At 47.0% G+C, this 13,506-nt stretch overlaps 1 protein-coding gene across 17 annotated transcripts in view; it reads right to left on the bottom strand.

Moving 5' to 3' along the window:
* SRCIN1 (SRC kinase signaling inhibitor 1) overlaps window positions 1–13,506 on the bottom strand; it is a 262,355-nt gene that overhangs the window by 46,102 nt on the left and 202,747 nt on the right. For all 17 annotated transcript variants that reach the window (XM_053362016.1, XM_053362015.1, XM_053362007.1 and 14 more), the window contains 4 exons: window positions 8,174–8,366; window positions 5,313–5,511; window positions 2,106–2,199; window positions 91–920 (listed from right to left, as the gene is read on the bottom strand). In XM_053362016.1, the coding sequence (XP_053217991.1) occupies window positions 91–920; window positions 2,106–2,199; window positions 5,313–5,511; window positions 8,174–8,366 (1,316 nt within the window). The remainder of the gene's footprint in view (window positions 1–90; window positions 921–2,105; window positions 2,200–5,312; window positions 5,512–8,173; window positions 8,367–13,506) is intronic.

Consider the following 13,506-nt stretch of genomic DNA (forward strand, 5'->3'; position numbering starts at 1 on the left):
ATGTTGAAACTCAGAAAATACTTATCAAGGTGCCAGTCACCTTAAGAACAGTACTGGTGGTCACCAGGAAGTGACAGCCTCCCATCTTACCTTGTCTCCGTATCCTTGGCAGGCACAGGTGAGCTGAACCCAGAAAGGGGGCGTTCCCCAGGTCCAGGGAAGAGCTCTGGGGGCCCTGAAGAGCTGGGATTCCTTGGCTTGTTGACAGGGCTTTCCATGAAGACCGAGGAGCATGAGTCTTTGCGGAAGGTCTGGCGGACTGGAGAGGAACGGCTTGGGGGCCCTGAGTAAGGGCTGTGGGGGCTTTGGCTCTGCTGAACGTCTACCAGCCGGCCGTCGGCAATTTTCTGCGGCGATGAAGGGGGCAAGCGGAAGCCCATCCCCGGACCGTAGGTGTCGCTGTAGATCTGTGCGTTGGGCTTATACAAGCTGTCTTCCAGTTCGGACTGCAGGGCAGCAGCTGAGTAGGTGCTGAGGGAACGGACAGAGCCCCGCTTGTAGAGGCCCCCTGGGTAGGCAAAGGGGTCTCCCATCCCAGCCAGGGACTGCGTGGACGTGATGCTCAGACGCCCCTCGTGCACCATGCTGTAGGGGTCGGCATACAGGCCCTCGTTCTTCACGAGCACCATGTTCTTCCCGGCCATGTCTTCGTCTGGCTTGACGTCCCGGCGTTCCAGGATAGCGCTTGGGCTTGGTGAGACCCCCTGGGCTGGAGGAAGGTTGGAGAGCCGCTCGCCATGGTGCACAGGGCTACCGGCGTAGGAAGGCGGGCGGCCACCGCTGTAGGACATGCGGGAGCGGGACGGCGAAGACGACTGGAGCACTGGTGGAGGCGATCCAGAGGTGAGGTGAGAAGCAGGTGACATGCTGTTTAGGCGCCGGGTGGGAGAGGACTCCCTGGAAGTGTAGACCATCTCTCTCTGGGAGAATAAGCGATCAGACAGTGAGAATGTTATAAACTCTACCCTCCTTTACACACCAGGCCCAGGTCAAAAGTTGCAAGGAAAAGGTGGGAAGAATATAGCTGAATGAAAACCAGACCCATCACTCATTCCTGTCGCCTAGCTCACACAAACAGAAGATGAAAGTGGTAAAACCCGACCCTACCACTTCAGACTGCAGCAGGGTACGGGGTGTACAGGATGCCTCCCCGTGAGAAAAACCCGGTATGTACAAATTTGGCTTACCAGAGAAAAGGCTAGACTAAAACCATTCTCCCTGGCTTAACTGATTTCTATCTGGAATGAATTTCATACACCAGAGAACATTAAATCATGTAATCTCCCATTTGTAGTAAAGGTAAAGGTAAAGGTACCCCTGCCCGTACGGGCCAGTCTTGACAGACTCTGGGGTTGTGCGCCCATCTCACTTAAGAGGCCAGGGGCCAGCGCTGTCCGAAGACACTTCCGGGTCACGTGGCCAGCGTGATAAAGCTGCATCTGGCGAGCCAGCGCAGCACACGGAAACGCCGTTTACCTTCCCGCCAGTAAGCGGTCCCTATTTATCTACTTGCACCTGGGGGTGCTTTCGAACTGCTAGGTTGGCAGGCGCTGGGACCAAGCAACGGGAGCGCACCCTGCCGCGGGGATTCGAACCGCCGACCTTTCAATCGGCAAGCCCTAGGCGCTGAGGCTTTTACCCACAGCGCCACCCGCGTCCCCCCATTTGTAGTACAAAGTGGTAAAATCCTAGAACCAGTTCACCACTTTGATTGCAGTGTGAACTAGGCCTACTGGTGGCACTAATCTTCTCTGATACCTCAAATTCTGCATTGAGAGCTGAATTCCGCAATGTGAATGCATTATGAAGAACAAATATATTGCTTTAACTTTTTATTCACTACTCCCATAAATCTCCTGCTGTGATAGTGATGCTAAAAAAACAAACGATAGACAACCCTAACACAGACAGTGTAAAAGAACATATCCTAGGCATCTGCAGAATGGCTGCGCTTGCAAGGTGACCATCATCTGGACTGTGTTCAATGGGCAGGCATTGCTGAAATGTTCCTTAGTAATCTGCCCCCCTCCCTGCACCTACCACCGCACTAACATCCAGTGAAGACAAAAACAGTTCAGGGGCCTTACTGAAGCCCACTGTCTTACCCTCAGGTCTCCATTGGTGATGTGGGATCCGGGGAAGGAAGCATAAAGGGGCTCTTTCCGGTAGATTTTGATAATGCTCCTATCCTGGATATCCCTGCAAGAACAAAGGCATTAATGGAACAAATGAATGGCAGCCTTGGTTATTATTCCAAGGGCCAGAGTATGCATGGCCATGATGGCAGCAGTGACAGCTGCACAGAGGCAGCCTGATGACGTCAATGGCCCACGCCACAGCTGCTGGAGACTATTGGGCAGGAGTCTTCCTCTTCCTCAATATTGAGGATTTACACATCTCGATAGTGAGGATTTTTTTGCAGTAACCTGCTGTTGGGTTTAGATATGTGAGTTTGTCTGCATAATTCCACTTCTGGCTTTCGCACACGGATTCTGTGCTCTTGCTAGTTAAGTATGAGGCTGAAATTGCAGCACTCTCATCAAGAGAATGCTTGGATAAGTGGTATGAAGCGATCTGGCAGACAGCTATGTTGGAAAAGCTAACGTGGAAACTGTGGGTAGCAAGAAAAGAAAAACGGTAAATTCTACACAGTATGGGGCAATTTTATTGAACACACAGGTAGTGAGGCACATGGGGGAGTAGTGTTTGGGGTGGGTAACATAGTTTGGAATACTTGAAGTATACATTTTAACCTTTCAAATTGTTGCAGATATAATGTATTCCTCCCTTTTAATGAGATTTAAGCACATGATGTGTTATTTTATGGTTTTAGAGATTATGAAAATATTTGAAATATATGCTGTGGCAAATAAACCTTATTTATTTATTTAAGAGAGAATGCTGCCAGACTCCAAACGGGAAGTGGGGGTTGTGGCCCCAAAGCATACCTTTAAAGCACGTACACCCCTAAATCCTGGAAACAGCAGTTCGTTAAGGATTCTGGGAATTGTAGCTCTGTGCGGGGTCAACTAAAGTTCCCAGGATTCTTGGGGTGGGGAATGTGCTTTAAACATGTTTTAAAGGTATGGTGTGTGTACACAGTCAGAGAGTCTATCCAAGGGCAGAAATTTGACTGCTCTCTGACCTATTGAAATGGCTTAGTTGGGATATGTTAGACCAGGGTGGGGAAACCCTTGCAGGTCGAAGGGCTGTGTTCCCTCATGTACCATCTTCTGAGAGGGCGGCATGCCTGTGGTGGGCAGGGGCAGACAAAAGTTGCATTCCATCTGCACAAAAGCCAGATGTTTTCATACGGATCCCAACACACACACATACCCATCTTTTAATCCTCTGCCCTGGCAAGTAAGAGGCATTATCACAGTTCAATGACATCATCCAGCCAGGCAAAGCACCTGAGGAGGGTGTGGAGTGTGGTCTGAGAGCAGCCCTGAGAGCTTGACCGAGAGGCCTGGAGGGTGGCATTCAACCCATGAGCCAGAGGTTCCACACCCCTGTGCTAAGAGGTTTCTGAAGAGGGTGATAAAGCAGCAATAACTAGGGAAGTACTGTGGTATAGGTGTCTCAACAATTATGCACAATGCAAAGATAATTGTTTTTTCCCCCTCTCGCTTTCTCAGAATAGCAAGACTCTGGGTCACCCAATTAAATTGACTGGCAGTCGATTATGGACGGACAAAAGCACTTCTCCACACAGCACACCATTAATTAACAGGCTGGATTGGCTGCCACAAGGCGTGGTGATGGCCACTGGCTTAGATGGCTTTATAAAAAGATTCACAGAGGACAGTTTTATGAGCGTCTACTAGCCCTAACAACTAAATAAATAGAGCCTCCAAGTTCAGAATCAGTAGACATCTGAATAGCAGGCAAGCAATTAGAGAGGTCTGTTCCTTTCATGCCCTGTTTGTGAGCTAGCTGTCCCAGAGACATCTAGCTGTCCAGTGTTGGAGACTGGATGCTGGGCTAGGTAGTTTGAGCCAGCCAGGTCCCTTGTATTCTTAATCCCTTGAGCAGGAAGGAAGAGAAGACCACAGCTGAATGCGATGGTGACAGGTCTCTCTTTAGTCACACCACTTTTTAAAAGAATATCTTACTGAAAGTTTTTTATAGCTCTATAACAAATCATACATTTTCCCCTCCTGGCCCTCAGCTTGCTACTTCCTTCCTTCTGCTCAATCTCTTACTCAGACTGCAATCCTAACCATATCTACTCAGAAGTAAGTCTCACTGAATTCTATGGGGTGAACTCCCAGTTAGGTGAGGCTAGGACTTCAGCCTTATTTGCCAACTACATTTCTTATATTGCCCATAAGAAAGAAAGAAAGAAAGAAAGAAAGAAAGAAAGAGAGAAAGAGAGAGGTACTCTGGGTGGTTTATAGTAAAAATGTTAAATTTGCTCCCATGAGATATACTGATGGCCACTGACTTAGATTACTTTACCTTAGTTCCCAAATGGCTTAATTGTCAAACAAATTGGCTCCCGAACGCCACAAACCTGGAAGTAAGTGTTCCGGTTTGCGAACATTTTCTGGAAGCTGAACGTCCGATGTGGCTTCCACTTGAGTGCAGAAAGCTCCTGCAGCCAATCGGAAGCTGTGCCTTGGTTTTCACATGGTTCCAGGAGTCAAACGGACTCCTGGAACAGATTAAATTCGAGAACCAAGGCACCACTGTACCACTTAATGCACAGGTGATTTCCAAGTGGTTTACAAAACATAAATACCAATTGCACAATGCATAACAATTCAAAATACGTTTAAAAGATGACCGCACAGATTCATGGAGGATAAGGCTATCAATGGCTACTAGCTATTATGGCCTACTTCCACTGTCTGATACAGGATGCTAGGAAGGCCAGTTGTTTGGAGTAACAGGTGGGGAGAATGCTGTTGTGATTGTGCTCTGCTTCTGGGTTTCAGGATGCTGGACTTGTTGAATCTTTGGTCCAGCTGGGCTCTTCTTATGTTCCTATGCTTGTAGAGGACTTCTTCCCTACTCCTCCCGCTCCTCCTTCCATCAGTGCATTCACCCACCTCTTCCCACCCTCCTCCATCTTCCTCTAGGCTTCCCATGCCCAAATTAAATTAGTCCAGTGGTCTCATTTGGCCCTTAAGGCCGCAAGTTGCCCACTCTTGATTTAAAGTTTCATACAAGCACAGTGAATGAAAAGAAAAGCACAGTATCAGGAAGGAGGGAAATAGCAGACTGGTCATATAGTCCTCTACTTGGTAGTCCAATGTCACACTTCCTCCAAGCATTTAGTAGTGCCTCCAGCAAGGCACTGCTCTCACCTGACATCCTCCAGCTCATAGAAGACGTTACGGGATTCGTCCTTGATCAGGATGGCAGTGTTGGGGGACTTGAGCATGCCCATTGTCAGCTTCTGAGGAAACATGTGGACAATAAGGGCATGCAGAGTGTCCATGCTGCTGATTTCGTGGGTGATGTGAACCCGTCTTGTTTCATCCCCAAACTGCAGGAAAAGGACACCTAGAAAAATAGGAAATGGTGTGAGAGAGAGACAGAGGAGACTGGAGGGAAACAGGTCAAGAAATACAGATTATCAGTCAAAACAACTAATGCTAGCAGAAAGGAAAGCTTCTGGGTTGCACAAGACTCTTCTTCAGGAGGTAAAGTGTTAGCAGAAAGAGAGTCACAGAGTCAGAACGAGAGAATCATCTACTCACAAATGTGAACCCCATACTGACTGAAATCTCTTGGGGTGGGGAAGGGGCTACTCTCGAAAGTGCATTCAGTGGCCATCTGTAGAAGACATCAGACAGTACTTGTGCCCAAACTCTGATATTTCTACTAAAGAACAGGGCATTTCTCCATCTCTCCTTCAGACATCTGGATAGCTCAGCTGGTTAAAATGTGGTGCTCATAATGCCACGGTTGCAAGTTTGATCCCTGTGTGGGACAGCTGCATATTCCTGCAATGCAGGGTGTTGGACTAGATGATCCTCGGGGTCCCTTCCATCTATTCTGCTCTGCTCTGCTCTGTTGTTCTGCTTCAGAAACATCCACAAAATTCCCAAAGGAGTAGTAACTGTGTTATAGTCATACCTCTGGTTGAATGTGTTTCGGGATGAGCGCGTTCGAGTTGCGCTCCGCAGCAACCCGGAAGTAACGGAGCACGTTACTTCCGGGTTTTGCCACTTGCACATGTGCAGACGCTCAAAATGACGTCACGTGCATGCGCAGAAGCGCCGAAATGTGACCCGCGCAGACGCACGGACACAGGTTACGTTTGCTTCTAGATGCGAACGGGGCTCCAGAACGGATCCCGTTCGCATCTAGAGGTACCACTGTACTTTGTTGCCACAAAACCAACAAAGGGTTATACCTAACCAAGGTCTACTCAGAGTAAACCCATTACAATTAATAGCTCTAAATTAGTTATGTCCATTAATTTCAACGGGTCTAACAATATATCTGAAAGGCCACAGCTTCCCCATCCCTGGTGTAAAGAGAGAGAGAAAGAGAACAAAAGAGAAAGCAGTATGGCCAGAGGAAAACGAAAACGCAAGAACACAGACCGTGATAATTAAGTTACAGCTCAAACGTAAAAAATAATTACAGTGATCACTCACTAAGCAGTGCTGATGATAATAAACATCTTGGCATTGGGTTTCTATTTGGTTGGGCGTATGTAAGGGAGTAGTTAGAGGAATGATTTCCTGCTGGTATCAGTTCAAAAAAGAGCCCTGAATGGGCTTTTCCAAATATGCTTGTAATTTTTATTTCTTTCTTTCTTTAGAAATGTTTTCCCTCAATCACCTTGAGTTAATTCGTTGAGCGAGCGATAATTTGTAATATAAACAAAAACAAGCAAGTAATTACTATAGGAGTAGTACTAATAGTAGTAGCGGTAACAGTGGTATTTCCATGCCACCCCATAGCCAACTATCTGGGTGGCATATATAAAAATGGTTAAGATAAAAATATGGACCAGGAGTGGCTGGCCTCCGGCATCCCTGACCATTCACCAAGCTGGCAAGAGCTGACGGGAGTTTCAACTTCTGCATGGCAACATAATGGGAACCCCAGGTATGAACAGTAAAAAGACTAGCTTCAGTTATGCATAGAAGCAGAGACTATGCGATTAAACTGTACACAAACACAGGTCTTTAAAAAGAAGCCAAAACCTCAAAATCTGTTGTTGTTGTTTTCAAAGGTACGCAGTCTGCTAAACTTCACCAACCTGGTACCCTCCAAAAGTTTGGGGGCTACAACTCCTATCAGCCCCAACCAGCATGGGATTTGTAGTTCAAAATAAATGGAAGGCACCAAGTTAGCAAAGACCGTGTGCCACTAACCTGGGGAATTGCGGTTGTCCTATCAGCCAGCCCTTGGGACTGTGGCTTCTGTTGCTGAATTTCAGGTCAGCTCTGAGTAAGAGCTCCCTCATTCATGATTTGATTATGGATGAGGAGGACCATCAAGTCTGTGTCACTGAGACCTGGTTGGGTGAGCAGGGCAGAGTTGGTCTCATCCAGTTGTGCCCACCTGGGTTTTTGGTGCGGCATCAGGGCAGGACTTGAAGATTGGGGAGGGAGAGTTGATGTAGTTTATAGAGATTCCATTTCTCTGTCCAGTTGCATAGAAGGTATCTAATGCTCCTGGCACTGGGCAATCGGGACATATTAGGGATTCTGTTGGTTTACCACCCATCTGGCTGCCCATAAGTATGAGCTGACAGAGCTAGTTTTGGAGGCAATGTTGAAGATTCCCAGACTGATGGTTCTGGGGGACTTCAACATCCATGCCATGGCTCTGGGGTGGCTCAGGACTTCATGACTGCCATGAAAACCATGGAGCTGTTCCAACATGTCACAGGACTTGTGGCAGGCCACACTCTGGGCCTTGTTTTCTCAAATGGGCAGGAAGAGGGGGATCTGAAAGTGGGGGGTATTGACACCAGTCCCTTGTCATGGTCACATCACTTCCTGTTGAGATTTAAGCTTTCAGTACCTTTTACCCTCTGCAGCCACAAAAGGTACTTGGAGCAAAATAGCTTCAACTGCAGGTACCCCTGAGCCCCACAACAGAAGCAACAAGGGTGACAAAAGTCGACTTTCTAAACAATGAGATGTGTCTAAAATCAGGATACATCTCCCCTAACTGGAGATGCTTGAGAAACAGTTCTTACCTGGAGACCGGAGTTTTGTTTGGCTGGTGGAACGGGACAAAGGCAAGCTTTGCCGGAACCGGTTCATCCTGTTAAACCCAATGGGCAGCTCAGCTTCAGACATGGTTTCCAGAGACTCGGCAGAAGCAAAGGAGAGTTTGGCTTGATCGGCCAGGCCAGGCTGAGAGCCCTGTGAGTGCCGGGAGCTTCGGGTCTGAAAGGTAAAAGAAGAGAGACAGAGCAACATGATTATGGGGAGCAAAGTGTTCTTTTTCTAGAAATGTGGCATTGAACAGATTTCACACGTGTCACCTCTTCCCAGTCACCTTTTTTAAAAAGGCATTTTTGATCATGAAGATATTTCGTGTGCCATGAAACGCAGCAGCGGAAAACATCCCTACCTAAATATTTTTTTCTGCAATATATATATATATATATATATATATATATATATATATATAGGGACTCAAAGTATAGCTACAAGCTTCAACTGGTTTAGTGTAGGTAGATTATTAGTCAACTAAAAATCCAGTTACCTCACTGATAGGGGTTGATTTTAACTCGGGAACATTTCATTTCATGTAGCTTTGCATTAGCAGCATGCCTGTTTAATTTTTTAGGCTATTTTTGGTTCTGGTGCATTGCTGCAATGATTACAGTGGAACAGAAACTGAAAAAGAATATATTGACTGTGGCGATTCCTTCTTACGACGAGAGCTGCGGTGTTAGAAATAAATAAATTATTGTGCTGACTTCAGTATCTTTAAAAAACAAACAAAACCCCCAAACATAAAGCCAAACCCTATACTGAGGTTTTGCGTGGTGTAAAATTTATATAAATTTAATCAATTATATGACTGGTCTATAAAAAAAACCCAGATGATTAATCAAATAGAGATTCATTAATTGGTAAACAGCCCTTGCTGGAATGAACTCCTGCCTCATGGAGGGAGTCCATCTCAATTAATCTAGTCAAGTGTTCATCCAATTTGCTCTTAATGATACAAGGTGATGAAAATTACACAGACACACACAAACACACACTATTTTTGGCAACCTGTTCCAGTGCTCCATCGACCATACAGTTAGCTTGAGCCTACATTCAGCACACTCTCATTTCTTGCCTTTCTTTGCCCTTCTCATCCCAGTAACTTCCTTCTTCCCATTTACGTTGCCTTTCTAATCTGTTCAAGGTGGTTTGTGTCCCCAGGCATAGGGACGCGAGCTTATGGGAGCAAAAGACGAGACACAGAGACCAGGGCTAGGCTAAAACATGACCACTATAGTGGAGGTTTGGGTGAGGCATTGGGACAAGGATCCTGATGTCAGACAGCTCGCTTGCTGACCAAGGTCTCTCTCACACACCCAGCCCACTGACTGGGAGTTTTGGGGTGTTAGGTGTGGCCTACCTCGGTGTGGGCCATTCCAGTGGGCCGCTGTTTGCAGCATGGGCGAAAGTCAGCTAGCCTCGGGCCCCTGAAGCTGAGCTGAGGATTTAGAGCTGCTCCACCCAAGACTCCTTATAGAGATCCCCTTACTTTTTTGTGGATCCTGGCCCATCGCCCTGCCACAGCAGCACCAAAAGTTATGATACTCCAGTCCTGAATAACTGTGATTGGCTCCTGTCCAGTCGGCCCATCTATGGTGCTGCACCATGAGAACAAAGGGGACCTGCCGCAGATGACGACAAGTGGGCAGAGCCCACATGCCGAAAGAGACAGGTTGGAACATTTACTTGAGTGCAGAGCTATTCTGCTGGTGGAGAGGACTCCAGCCCATCACAACATGGCACACAAGACCCTTTCCTTGCAAGCATTTAAGAACAGACCAATGGCCCACCTGGGCCAGCATCCTGTCTCATACAGCGACCAAACAGATGCCTCTGGGCAGCCCCAAAGCAGGGAACAAAGGCAAGAGCCCTTTCCCCTTGTTGCTCCTCAGCAGAAGGTATTCAGTCCCTGCATCTGAGCCTGGAGATTGCATATATCCATCATGACTAGTATCTATTGATACTAGGCCTCTCCTCCACTGATTTGTTTGAAACTAAGCTAGAGGCCATGGCTACACCTAGTAGCAGCAAATTCCACAAATTAATGGAATGCAGCAGGCAAGCCATTTTTCATTTCTAAGGCAATAGTAGATAGAGGAGGGCAGTTCCATCCCTCATCAGTCTCTTGTGGTTTCAAGGCAGCTTGCACCTTAAAACATCAGACTGGCAGGGGAGGAGCTGCTGCTGAGCGGATATATTTGCAAGCAAGTGAACCATCACGTCATCTCTAGCTTTGGACACTGAAATCCTACCAAAGCGTCTGAAGTTGTGACAAACACTGCAGAGGAACTGAGCCCCCCACCCCAATTCAGAAAAGAGGGAGGCTCAGAGTACCACAACTACGTTTTCAACCTGTATCTGTATGTAGAACCATAGCAGCACTTTGAAGCTGTTACGCTACAGAAGAAATGGGGAGCCTGCAGAAATTCCCACCATTCCTGGCCATTAGCCATGTTGGCTTGGACTGATGGAGCCCTATGACATCTGGAGAGTGTTCGGTTCCTCATCCCTGTACTTCAGGCACTGGCTGGTCACTCCGTTGAGTTGCTACCTCCTCCTCCTTTTAGGGAACAAAACACCTTGCAGATATTTGTCTAAAGTGCAAGGAGTGTGCCCCACGGGGATGCAGGGCACTTTCTCACCCAGCAGCAGAAGGTGGTGACAGAGGCACCAAGGGTCAGGACAGGTGGACTTCCATACCCCGGGACCAGAGCCATCGCTTGCAAAAGCCTTGTTGGTCCTGGGACTCATTTCTTTCCTGAACACACTATCGATAACACCAGGAAAGGCAGAATTAGCAGACAGACAAGTCAGATAACCTTTGAAGTTGCAGGAGGCTGGCTATCCATTATGCCCGGGGAAACAGCTCCGGGGAGACATAAAGGGGCCCATTGTGATGCTGGAAGGGAAGCGCGATAGAGGTTTATGGCTGCACGGAACAGGCAAAAGTAATGGGCATGGAGTCCCAGCAGTAAAGAACAGTAATATGCCAAGAGTCCCATTTCGCGTGAATGACCGTATATCTTCCCGGTACGAAGATGCCATTTCCACAGGGGGGTCGCGAGGGGGTAGAGCAACGCTGCGTGCAACACACGCTAAAACAGCATGCTGGTTTAGTAAAAGATATCATGTTCTTTGCTGACTCTAGGCCAGTTGATGCAATCAGTAAAATCGAGGTGCAAAACTATTTTCTGGACTGAACCACTCCAACCTGTAAGTGTGGAGGTTGCTTGTATAAAAGTGCTCCAGTTACAGGTGAAGAGGCAAGGGAGCCCTCAATTAAATCCACACGTTGCAGCCCTTAATCCCTAGTTAATTTCCAACTCATGCCCACCCCCACATATATGAAGGCCACTTGCCGAAAACTGCAGGAGGCGCTTTTGTGCTGGACAAGATGGGCCACTGGCCTGATCCAGCAGGCCTCATCTTGTGCTCTTTAGTAGCCTTATAAATATCAGAGGCGGATTTAGGGGAGCACGACGGGTTTGGTAGCACAGAGCGTGGAGCCTTACGGGCACCCCAACTATAATTTAAAGTGGAGCGCGAGAAGTGAGGGCACCGAATTTTGGCATTGCTCCGGGTGCTGCTGAAATTTGAGACCCTGCTGTAAATATGCTACCTAAAGGATACAGCACAAAAAATAAGGGGGGTGCGCCTCCTCTGCCCCCCTAGTAATTTGAGTTCTACTGTTAATTCATAGAAGGACCGAAATTCGTACCCAACAGGCTAATTTTTATGAGCCAGTATCTTTATTTATTTTAAAGGGACCATTCAAACATTTGGTTGCCCACTGCAGTCTGAAGGTAAAACAGGGCCCTTAAATGCATTGTGTTGCTGACAGTATAAACTGCACTGGCAGGTTCAGGTTTTTGTTCTTCAGAAGAACACCCACAAGGGAAAGCAAATGGGAAAAGGTTGTGTGTAGCAGGTTTAAAGCAGAGAAGTCTAAGCTTCTCCAAAGGTAAATTTGAACACCATCTTAACCCTACAGTCCTTCTGGCTTTTAAAGCCATGCTCTGCCTGGGCTTACTCTGCCCATTATAGAAACAGGGCACTGATTATCAGGACTGTATTTCACAATTCCTTGGGCTGCTTAAGTGCAGAAAGTGACTATGAGCACATAATTCAGCATCTTGAGAATCTCATTTCCCCTTAAAAAAAAAACAAGCTTCTAGTCCTATTTGTTTGTTTGTTTGAAAACTTTACGGCTACAGGTGGACTTCCGGGGTGGCGCCAGCGGCAATGGCGGACTCCCTCTGAACTGGAGGGACTGGCTCCGCGGGAAACGGGTCTTTTCCGCTACGGCGAAGCGGGGACGCCTTCAAAATCACAGGCGGATGAAGCCTGTGACCATGGGACTCGGCGGGCACCCTTAGCGCCCCCCCAACCCACTAAGGAACCCACTAACGGGCTCCGAAGTGAAGAGGGGGAAGTGGCGCAGTGCTGTGAGTCAATTGCTATTTCCGTGGAGCGAAGCCGCATAGCTGTTGCCGGAGAGCGCTGCCTTTTTCCTGGGACAATTTGGACTCTAAAATAAGCACTCGTGAGTACTCAGAATTTGAACAATTGGATATCAAACGAAGATTTGCGAGTAGGGAAGAACTGGACTTTAAAAAATTTATCTGAATTCGGTACGGAGCGGGAAGGGCTAAACAGGAAGTCACCCTTCCGTTCTTTTGTAAACAGAATAAAGCAAAGGTAATTTAAACTAAAGCTTAGAAAATCGTCTTTATAAGGTTGGCTTTCAACATTTAAAATTGTGAATTTTTTCTTTTTGGACTGTTTGAAGTGATTTTTGAAGTGATTTTTGAAGTGATTCTAAATGGAAGTAATTTTCCTCCGTCCTGATCCTGGAGCGGGGTGTCAGGACTGACGTGTCCATTGACCAAAGACAAGTGCTTTTTGACAGATAGCTAAAAGAAGAGAAACTTAGCGATTCCACTGCTCTCTTTTGCATTTAAAGGAATATATATGGACAAAGTATTTCAAAAAAGGAAACTTTGTAGCAAGAACAAATTTAAGTTCTCCCCCTAGGGGGAGTCTGTGAAACTGTAACTAACTCCAGGGAACTGACAGCTGTTACAGATTAACCGTGGGAACAAGTATTTGACCTTGCAGGACAATGTATTCAGAAGCCTTGGTGCGAGCTTTTTCCAAAACAAACGCTCTACTGGAAGAATTACATGAAAAAGTGAACTGGATGGTGACTTCGACTAGAAATTTTGACCAGGCAGTGGGATATTTTGACCAGACAGTGGCAAAATATGTGGAGCCCACTCAGGATTTAAACCAGAAGGGTGTTTCG

Source organism: Podarcis raffonei, chromosome 13, assembly GCF_027172205.1.
Source record: "Podarcis raffonei isolate rPodRaf1 chromosome 13, rPodRaf1.pri, whole genome shotgun sequence".
NCBI classification, from domain to species: domain Eukaryota; kingdom Metazoa; phylum Chordata; class Lepidosauria; order Squamata; family Lacertidae; genus Podarcis; species Podarcis raffonei.